This window comes from Bidens hawaiensis, unplaced genomic scaffold, assembly GCF_021521415.1.
Source record: "Bidens hawaiensis isolate Kalapana, Puna unplaced genomic scaffold, B.hawaiensis_p1.1 tig00006359_1, whole genome shotgun sequence".
In the NCBI taxonomy this organism is placed as follows: domain Eukaryota; kingdom Viridiplantae; phylum Streptophyta; class Magnoliopsida; order Asterales; family Asteraceae; genus Bidens; species Bidens hawaiensis.
In genome coordinates, this window is record NW_027491424.1 from 1,228,325 (window position 1) to 1,238,866 (window position 10,542).

The following is a 10,542-nucleotide window of genomic DNA, read 5'->3' on the forward strand; positions in this document are numbered from 1 at the left end:
GCCAGACCAGTGGAGGAGCAGCGTTTTAGTTCCTATCTATAAGAACAAAGGAGACGCCCAATGTTGTGGTAACTACTGAGGAATCAAACTACTAAGTCATACTATGAAGCTATGGGAAAGAGTGATTGAGGGTAGACTTAGACGAGAAACTCAGGTTACGGTCAACCAATTTGGCTTCATGCCGGGGCGTTCCACCACAGAGGCAATACACCTTATAAGAAGATTAATGGAAAAGTATAGGGAGAAGAAGCGTGATCTACATATGGTGTTTATTGACCTAGAAAAGGCCTACGACAGTGTGCCACGACAGGTGCTCTGGGAGTGCTTGGAGGGTAGAAGAGTGCCCAGGAAATACATAGAGATAATTATGGATATGTATACCAGGAGTGAAACAAGTGTCCGTGCACCAGTGGGGGATACTGATTTCTTTCCTGTAGAGGTAGGTCTTCACCAGGGGTCAGCGTTGAGCCCGTTTCTTTTTGCAGTAGTCTTGGATGAGTTGTCAAAGTCGATTCAGGGGACTCTCCCGTGGTGCATGATGTTCGCAGACGATATTGTGTTACTTGCTGAGAAAAAACAAGATCTAAACATGAGGCTTGAGGAGTGGCGAACAACCTTAGAGACAAAAGGTTTAAAGATTAGCCGATCTAAGACGGAGTACCTCCACTGTGATTTTGGTGGGATAAACGACAATGAAGACGCACATATCACAATTGAAGGGCAGGTGGTCCCGCAGGTAACGAAGTTCAAGTATTTAGGATCATTTGTACAGAGCGATGGGGAATTAGACAGTGATGTGACCCACCGAGTTCAGGTAGGATGGTGTAGATGGAAAGCAGCCACAGGTATATTGTGCGACAAGAGTTTCCCGACTAAACTAAAGGGAAAATTCTATAGGGTGGCAGTTAGACCTGCAATGCTATATGGAACAGATTGTTGGGCCATCAAGAAGGCACAAGTGCGGAAGATGGAGGTAGCAGAAATGAGAATGCTACGTTGGATGTGTGGGCACACAAAGCTAGACCGAATAAGAAACGTTGCGTTTCGCGAGAGATTAGGGGTGGCGAACATAGCAGACAAGATAAGAGAGGGGAGATTGAGATGGTTTGGACATGTAAAGAGAAGACAGACGACGAATCCTGTTAGATCCGTAGAAAACATTACTATAGAGGGGAGGAGGGGTAGAGGACGACCGAAATTGACTTGGGATGAGAGGATTAGGCATGATTTGATAGACCTAAACCTCTCCGAGGACATGGTTGAGGATAGGAATTCGTGGAGAAGTAGAATTAAAGTTAAGGATTTTTAGAGAGAATTGAATACCTTAGGGCTTAGACTTAACTTATTTAGGTCACATACCATAATGGTATTTCCCTTACATATATTATTATTATTATTATTATTATTATTATTATTATTATTATTATTAGCTTTTATATAGCTGTAAAACTGTGATCTTATTATTAATATTATTATAATTAGCAGTAGTTTTTATATAACTGTTAAACTTTGATTTCCTTTATTTTGCTTCATACATATGTATTTAGAGCCGAGGGTCTCTCTGGAAGCCACCTCTTTATTCCTTTGGATAGAGGTACGGTGTGCCTACATCCCACCTTCCCCAGACCCTACTTATAGCTTTGCTGTCGGTGGGATTTTACTGGGCATGATTGATTGATTGATTGAAGCCAAAAACTTAAGCATGGAAGAATATCATGAAACTTACAACACAATCTTGTTTACCATAAGTTATTAGATCATAGTCCAAATTAATATATGAGGTCTAAATATAGATTAATGCATCTCATTATATGATTTATGTTACTCCTACACTTCTCCAAACTAATATATTTCATGTCCGGATCCGAACTTTGAGACCGGCCTCCTATTAAAAAGACAAGGGACTCTATCAAGTGATACATGTGTTTAAGCTTTCAAGTATCATGTATTTCTCATTGAAACATTTAATGAACATTTATAAAAAATGGAATAAATTTCAATCACCATAAATACTACTTATGGGTTCAGGCCATGCAATTTCCAGACAGAAGGTGATGGCACGGGTTTAACTATAAAAAAACAAGGGTGTAAACGAGCCGAGTCGAGCCTGAGCTCGATTTGTTTTGACTTATGAGTGCTCGAGCTCGAGCTCAGCTCGTGAGTTGTTTTTTCAAGCTTAGGCCCTGGCCGTTGATTATTTTATTATTGACATGTATACATTATTAATTTTTTTTTTATATTTTGAGAAAACCCTTAAAATGAGCCTAAGTTCTGATTGAGCTTGTGTAGTACCTTAAATGAGCCAACGCTTGGCTCAAGTTGGCTGTGCAGTGTAGATTGTTAGAGCATTCTCATCTAACCCTCTATCTTATGTGACATATGTTTTTATAATTTAGAGGGCGATTTAGGTTGATATGAGTGAAAAGTTTTTAAATTTTAGAAAACTCAGTGATATTTCTGTATATTTGAAAGTTACTGTTCACCCCTATGATTTTTTAATATATTTTGAAAGTGGTTGTGAGTGAAGGAAAGAGATATGCTAATGATAAATGTATAAAGAATGAAATTTTTTTGAAATAGGAAAATGTTAAAGGATAAAATGGTTTTTAGGAGTGAGAAAAGTTTTATTAGGAAATAGAGATCCGCCATTTGAAATGACGGGTGTCAACAAACAAGTGGGCCGTGTCAGATCTTGTCTGGTGAGGTGGACGATTACCAGGGGTTCCGCCATTTGAAATGTATAAAAAATGATTTTTTTTAAATAGGAAAATGTTAAAGGATAAAATGGTTTTTAGGAGAGAGAAAAGTTTTATTAGGAAAATAGGAGATCCGTCATTTGTGTTGACGTTTATTTTTAATATGTTTTTCAGGTAAGTGATGGTTTCGAGGAGACATGAAAAGGAGGGCGGTTTGTGTGTTTGAATAATGAAGAAAATGGAAATTTTAATAAACCGTGCGGTAGCACGTGTATGAACTCTGACATTGTAATGAATACTTTTATTAAATAAAAGTTAATCTTTTATTATTAAATATTTTTATTCTATTATTATTGGCTATCAGCATCTATCATAACCCGAACGACTTAAGTTAAAATCTCTCGCTGTCTTAATTAAGATTTTTGGGGTGTGACACTTGCCCCAATCTAGATACTAGAGTTGTGCAATTCAATGCGAAGACTATGGTATTGCGAAAAGAATCTCAACCACCTCATAAATGCTATTTTAACCATACATTTTTATTTGCGTTTTTAGAATTAAATGGAAGGCGGCTCCCGCTAAGGACACTTCTCATTCTCCTACCCTTAGTTTACTTAACGTACCAAATATTATTCGAAGTATTTAATCCCTATTAGTTAACAACTTTGTATTGGTGAAATTGATCAAGTTTATCTTTCGTTATTTATGTTTTTATAACATCCCTGATTTATGTTTCTCAGCACGTCATGGTCATAACCCAGCCCACTTATTACGAGGAACGTATTCTAGTGATTTTACCAAATTGAGTTGAGGTATTTAGTGATCAAGTAAATAATGATAATCCTTTAATGGTTGAGACATGCATAATGCACCTTTGTTGCAAAGAGTGCTTTAGGGTTTTATTTCCCCCTAATTCTTGTGATCGACTAATAATAATTCTGCATAGTCAAGACTGATTCAAGGGTTTGATCATCCATCAATTCCCTCAGCCACCCATGGCTAGATAGCCTCATTCGATCGCCATCGATGTCATTGTTCAGCTACATCATTATTTTCCCTTTTTTGCCGAGAGATAGATGAAAACGTATGTGATGGAAGATATAGAACAAGCAAGAAGGTATATTTGAATCTCTTACAAATTGCTACGACATGCATAAATATAAGTATAGTCCATGAAAAGTATCAAGCTATGAGTCTAAGTAGTTTTGACAATTAATAAATTTTATTTTTTATATAATACACTTAAGAAATATGATTTTAAAGGGTGTGTTTAGAACTGTCAATTAGATACTTGTTTAAGACACGATAAGACTTATTAATAAAAAAGTGTGGTATGCGATTTTTTTTTATTTTTTAAATAACTGAAATTAATAGGCCACGCTACACCGTTTCTCTTTATTGATATATGACACTTAAAACTGTCTCATATCCATGACGTATGATGTAATTAAAATATTTAATACATGTATTGAGCGCGTCGTTTCTAGGCTATTAAACACGTTAAGACACGAATTAACGGCCCTTGTTTTGTTTTTGTTTTTAAAAAAAGGGGCGCACTTGTAAAACGTTAAAGAAAGAAAGGTCTTTATTACAAATTTGCCCTTGACATAACCATTAGGGTTTTTCAGCCTCACTTCATCCGCCTCAGTTAATCTTCGAACACACACCACAGGTAACACACAACACAATTATCCTTCACTTCATCCATTAATCACTTAAACCCACCTCTACAATCTCATATCCCATCATCTTACCTCAAAAACTCTACACAAAACAATTCAAATCTCAATCTTTTTCTTTGTTTTCAACTTTTAACTAAACAATAATCTTGTGTTTTACTACTATTGTCAGGTAACATAACATACATTCAATGGCACCACAACAAAGGAAGCCACATGTGTGCAGAAACCCAGATTTGATCAGAGGTGTGGGCAAGTACTCAAGGTCTAAAATGTACCACAAAAGGGGTTTGTGGGCCATTAAGGCCAAAAATGGCGGTGCTTTCCCTAAGCATGAGAAGAAGGCTGTGGCTGATGCTCCTGCTGAGAAGCCGCCCAAGTTTTATCCAGCTGATGATGTCAAGAAACCGCTTGTTAATAAGCGGAAAGCCCGGCCCACCAAGCTCAGGTCTTTGTTTCGATTGGTTTCAGTAGATGTGAAATTATAAATAGTATCAGTGTAGGGGTGTGCATGGGTCGGTTTGTCCTAAAATTGTAATTGATGTTGGTTAATTAGTTTTGAAGGTTATAGCGATAAGCGGGTTGGGTAACCGTGAATTTGAGTCTAGCTAAAAATAGCTCGTGGAACGATATAATTGGGCATTAGTTAGGCCTAGGGGTGCAAATTAGCTGAGCTCGAAACGAGCGGAGCCCGAGCTTCAAATGATGCTTGCTTAGTTATCGAGCCCGAGCTTGAGTTTTGTATGGGAAGCTTGTTTAGGCTTGTCGAGCTTTAACGAGCCTTGGGAGTTTTTTAGTTTTGTTTTTTTATAACTTCTATGTGTTTGTTTTACTTTACCCAATCGAGGTTGTGCTGAGATCTGGCTCGTTTAAGGTACTACATGGGCTTGAGCCATCTTAGGGCCCGTTTAAAGTTTTGTTAAAATATCTAAAAATAACTAAAAACATATATAAATTGATTAATAAATAGTAAGCGAGCTGAGCTCGAGCTTACAAAAACAACTAATGTGCCGAGGTCAAGCCCGCATAACTTATAAGTCAAAAAAAGTCTAGGGAGATCGGGCTTGTTTACACCTCTAGACTTGGGCCTGAAAGTTTGGGTTAGATATTTTTTGACCATGGAATCGATTGTTATTAGTTATTACACATTGGTATATATTAGTACAACACTTAGCATTAAATGAATACATATAATCTTTAATATTAAAAAAATATATATAATTGGTTTAGGTTGGTTTTGGTGGGCATGGAAACCTTGTTAACCATAACTGACCCACTATTGTTGGTTTTCAGAAACCAATAAACCGACCTACCAGTTTTTTGGTACAGTTTGGTTATATTGGTTTGGTTAATTTGATTTTCTGCACGTTATAATGTATGTGTTTACTTGGTTTGTGTTGTATGTATGTGTTCAGAGCTAGCATTACTCCTGGAACCGTGCTGATTATTTTGGCTGGGAGGTTTAAGGGGAAAAGGGTTGTTTTCTTGAAGCAACTCACGTCTGGATTGCTTTTGGTTACTGGTAATGTTCTTTTTAAGATTGTTGAAATGTTGAGTTATGAAATTGTATTTGTTATTGTGCATGCTATCTTATGTCATCTTATTCTTTTGAAGTAAACACTTTTGTTGAAGAAAACCTACCGTCAAAATCTTTGTTAATGCCGAGTTTTTAAAGTATAAAGATAATATTGGAATAATGCTTCTATATGAGTTACAGTGCAGATTTTGAAATTTAGTATGGTACTATGCAAACTATTTTCGGTTTTGAATTCAATATTATAACATTGTTTGAGTTCATTGATGTATTCAAGTGGTGTTTTTGTCTATACCGATGTCAATATTTGTTTTGTTTGTCTTTTAAAGGTGGTTCTTGATTTCTTAGGTCCTTTTAAGATCAACGGTGTTCCTTTGAGGAGGGTGAACCAATCATATGTGATTGCCACATCAACCAAAGTTGACATCTCGGGAGTAAACGTGGAGAAGTTTGATGACAAATATTTTGGAAAGAAAGTTGAAAAGAAGAAGACTAAAGGAGAGGGCGAGTTTTTCGAAGTAGAGAAAGAGGTAATTTTTAGAATTTATGTTATTTTGTATAAATAACATGTTAAATATTGATCATTCTCATGTTAATTTTTTTATCTCGATGCTGTATAGGAAAAGAACGTGCTCCCACAAGACAAAAAGGATGACCAGAAATCAGTGGATGCAGCGCTGATTAAATCCATTGAGGCTGTTCCTGATCTCAAAACCTATTTGGGTGCACGGTTTTCACTCAAAGCAGGCATGAAACCCCATGAGCTCGTCTTTTAGAATCAACTTTTTGATTATGTTTATGCAAACTCTAGATTTAGAGGCTACATTGTGTCGGTTTTTTATGATCAGCACTGAAATACTGTTTTTAAATGTCTATCGCAACTAAATTTTGGAATCTATACATTCGTTGTTAAATTATTATATTCAGTTTATTGTGTTATGCATCCAGTTGATGTGTGTTCATGGTCCGGTTCAACTTTGGTTTTAAAAAACGATAAATTATATATAAACTGGTTTAAGCGGTTTAGCAGGTTTTAAAGTTTTGGCTGAACCATTAAATAATCATAAACCGAACTATGAAACTGACTAGTATGAATCTAAAACTAGTCGAATCAGCCGACTTGATTCTGGTTGTCGGTTTGCAGTTTACAAAAACTCTGGTTATTAATAGTTATTACATGTTTGTTAATTTCAAGTTTCTGATTTTGTGTTGGTTGGTGATGTCTGAACTAAAGAAAAACACTGATTTATATATTATATATATTTATTCAAACATTACATGGAAATTAAAACTGAAATATCAGAAAATCAACAGTTTCCTGCTTTTGCTTAATGATTTGAAACAAGTTAGAGCAAGCTGTCTGCTTTCGCGGGTAACCTCTTAAAGAAGTTACTTGGGACCGAAGGCAACTTGCTTCTGAACCGAGGGTGTCGAAACATGTACAACCCGGTAACCAATGCAACCACCCGAAAAGGAGTCACATATAGAACCACCGCTGAGCAAAGGCTAAAAGCCACAAACAGACTAGTGGCCCGAGGGTCTCGCCAGCTGAGCAACGAACCTATTCGTTCTCCTTGCGTGGCCAAATCTCCCACCACGGTCTGAATCCTCCCGGCTATGCTTCGGATCCGGTCGTACCTCATCCGGATTACGTCTGGCGGTCTTGATGTTGGGAAAGTGTCAAACTCTTCGTCAAGCTCATCAGGATGCACCGCCTCGGCCCATGAGAGTTTTGGGTCCATATGAGGCGGGTGTCGGGCTCGGAACCTGTAGTTCCAGAGCCCGATTAAGAACATGTAGAGACATACGGTTGGTAGTATGAGCTCGGGATACCATAACAATATCAAAAACAAGATATGAACAAGAACCGTTGTGACCGGGTTCTTCCATTCTTTAACATTGTTGAACCACTTGCTAACCGAAAACAAACCCGAAAGCAACGACATGATCCTGAAAAAGTTGGCTTTGCTTCTTCTCATGCTCCACATATGAGAATCAACATCCAACATGTACTCGACCACCTCTTTCCTGAGAGGCGGTTCGGCTCGACCTAGCCGGACCGCCACTATGTTCATGGCTTGGTACCTTAACGTGTCGACTTGGTTAACCGTTAATGGGTTTAGGTAATGCATCTTGGGCAATAAAGGGTGACCATAGAGGTACACCATGTTGGCTAGTGATAGTGTGGTGAACCGAACCGCTAGTTGGAGCTCACCCATCTTCTTCACCCCGGACGAATGGAGCACGAGTAGTGGGTACGCGTGCGTGTATATACGATGAGTTTCGAGGGTAGATAACCGGATCCTCACCTTCCCGATTCTTGAATCTCGTTCTGTACCTATCAGATACAAAACACAGTTTTAACAAATCTTAATCAGGTCGATTTGAATTTTATTTTATTCGAGTAAAATAGATTAAATATAACATATAAAAGATATGGCCCGTCCATTTTGCCACCTCTGCGCGTACCTGGTTTCTCAGCTCCCAAATGACAATTATCGAACACACCGAGAGTGATAACCGTACAGGGATCATAAACTTCCCAAGTGTATTGTTCATTCCATCTCGGGCTAAGCGTGTCGAGAATCGTCCGTGTACGGACCCACTTTTGTCCATACTTCGCCACGCAATAAGCATCGGTCGTCCCCCGCCCGTCTTTCATTTTCATAGGAAGCAAACCGTGCGCACCCAAAATCCCGACTTCAAGGATCCCGCACGGTTGCTTCCATAGTTGTTTAGCGGTCGGCCTTTGATCGCTTATATACAAAGTCGACTCGTCTAAAACATGGTACCCCCCTTCTAAACAAACCCGAATGTGTATTCTACTTGAAAACTTCATCTCACCAACTGGTCCAACTCCATACCTTTCGAGATTGAACCACCGGGAATGAACCGGTCGATGGTCAAGCCGCTTCTCGAACACGGTCAACGGAAGGTTCAACACCCCAAGAACCTCGTCCCTCGACGAGTGAACCCGGTCCTCAACGGTTAGAACCAAGTGCTCCTCAAACGGCTCCGCAGCCACAAACATGAAATCCTCATGCCACACGGGGTTCATCGTCCTCGCGGAGCTTATCTTCGTTCGCAACATTTGGTTCCCGACTTCCACCTTCACCGAAACTTCGGGAGCACGCGTTCGGTCATTCGGGATAACATCTTGCGCTTCCAAAACATTCACCCGAAGATACCAAAGTTTCGGAGAAACATAAACTTTTGATCGAACATTAAACACGCCTTCCCCGTGCAAAAACGATGCATCCGAATGCCACGCCTCGGGGAACGCCTCGTCGGCTTGAGTTCCCATCCAAACCGCAAGCATTATCTCACTATGTCCCCTCCTGTCCTCCACCCGGTACCACTGTGCCGCCAGAGGACTGTCTGGCGGCACACGTGTCGGGATCTCGTTTAAATCAAAAACGACTCTCCCGATATATTCGTCTCGCCCAAACATTTCTTTATCTTTCAAATAAACCTCCAAAGTCGAAGACTGAACCCGCTCTTTCGAAAACGCGAACACTTGGTTCCACTCGGGGTTCGTTTTCTTCTCGAAATGGCGCGTTCGGCCTCGGTAGTTCCCGAGTTTAACTTCAACATACGGATCAACTCCTAGAGGAAGTTCCTTGGCCTTGACGACTCGAACATAAAGATGATACGTTTGTTCGACAAGATCATACGTGCTAGTTAACCTCTCGCCCCCGAGGTGCGGGTTCGTGTGTTTTAGCTCGTAATCGTCTTGCTGAAGAGTGGGGACCGCGCCCGGAATGGGGCCCGGTCCGCCTGGAACAGGTTCATGATTCATTTGACGGTTACTTAACCTGATATTCATGTTGGTGTTTGTGTTGTGAGTGTGGTGAAACATGAATGAGTGTTCGGTTTAAGAGCATGAGCAACGGTCACATGTCAACGTGATTGATTTTCTTTTTCTTAATTCTTTGCTTGTGTGAGAAGTCACATGTCATGCATATATGTTGTACGATGATACTTACTTGCATTGTAAGTAACTTTGAGTTTTGTCCAAAGAGATTCGGATGCATATATAGAAACTTGAGGTTAGATTGATTGAGCAGAATCGAGGCAAGGCATAAACTTTCTACCAAAATATTGTTAGCGAGTTTTATATTTGTATTAACAAGATCGCATGGTAATATATATCATATAAACAACCGAATCTCATCAACTTAACGTTTTCTGACTTTCTCTTTATCTTGAGTAGCATATACACACAATATATTAAGCAAACTTTAATATGTACGTAATTGAATTATTATAATAAAAAAAATAATAAATCGAAATTGTTCAAATTTTTTTTTTGTTTTTTTATGACTACCCAAATTTTCAAAAACTTGAAAATTTAGTATCCTTTTATGACCTCGTTTATATTAGTCCGTTAAGTCAGGGGCTCTTTTGTAATTTCATTTTTTTAATTTAGTTTTTCTTTCTTTTAAACAACTCACTATAGCTTTATAACACACACTGGTTCTTGTAGTGATCTCAATATTATTATTATGATTAAAACTATTAGTTGCAGCCAATATATCACTTAACTTAATCTTAACAATTACGCTGTGTTCTCGAGTCTCATTTAACGAAGGGAAGGGAGGGGAATTATGACAGAAAAGAAAGCTAGGGGAAG

At 38.7% G+C, this 10,542-nt stretch overlaps 2 protein-coding genes across 2 annotated transcripts; one reads left to right on the forward strand and one right to left on the reverse strand.

Annotated features, from left to right (window-relative positions):
• The first annotated feature begins 4,525 nt into the window (after positions 1-4,525).
• LOC143632049 (large ribosomal subunit protein eL6) lies at positions 4,526-6,770 on the forward strand. The gene is made up of 4 exons (XM_077100644.1): positions 4,526-4,823; positions 5,791-5,897; positions 6,258-6,439; positions 6,530-6,770. The coding sequence occupies exons 1-4, from the start codon at positions 4,567-4,569 to the stop codon at positions 6,683-6,685; spliced, it is 702 nt and encodes a 233-aa protein (XP_076956759.1). The 5' UTR covers positions 4,526-4,566; the 3' UTR covers positions 6,686-6,770.
• Positions 6,771-7,137: 367 nt separating this feature from the next.
• On the reverse strand, positions 7,138-9,913 carry LOC143632050 (FT-interacting protein 7-like). Its single transcript, XM_077100645.1, has 2 exons — positions 8,379-9,913; positions 7,138-8,247 (listed from the first exon to the last, which is right to left on the reverse strand). Exons 1-2 carry the CDS (start codon positions 9,766-9,768, stop codon positions 7,256-7,258), a joined length of 2,382 nt encoding a protein of 793 aa, XP_076956760.1. The 5' UTR covers positions 9,769-9,913; the 3' UTR covers positions 7,138-7,255.
• Positions 9,914-10,542: the final 629 nt, after the last annotated feature.

Excerpts from the sequence above, each read along its gene's own strand:
- LOC143632049 (XM_077100644.1), top strand. The coding sequence starts at position 4,567 with ATGGCACCACAACAAAGGAAGCCACATGTGTGCAGAAACCCAGATTTG. Across the intron at positions 4,824-5,790 it reads GCCCGGCCCACCAAGCTCAG|AGCTAGCATTACTCCTGGAA; the intron begins GTCTTTGTTTCG and ends GTATGTGTTCAG. Across the intron at positions 6,440-6,529 it reads TTTTCGAAGTAGAGAAAGAG|GAAAAGAACGTGCTCCCACA; the intron begins GTAATTTTTAGA and ends GATGCTGTATAG.
- LOC143632050 (XM_077100645.1), bottom strand. The coding sequence starts at position 9,768 with ATGTTTCACCACACTCACAACACAAACACCAACATGAATATCAGGTTA. Across the intron at positions 8,248-8,378 it reads TTTGGGAGCTGAGAAACCAG|GTACAGAACGAGATTCAAGA; the intron begins GTACGCGCAGAG and ends TGTATCTGATAG.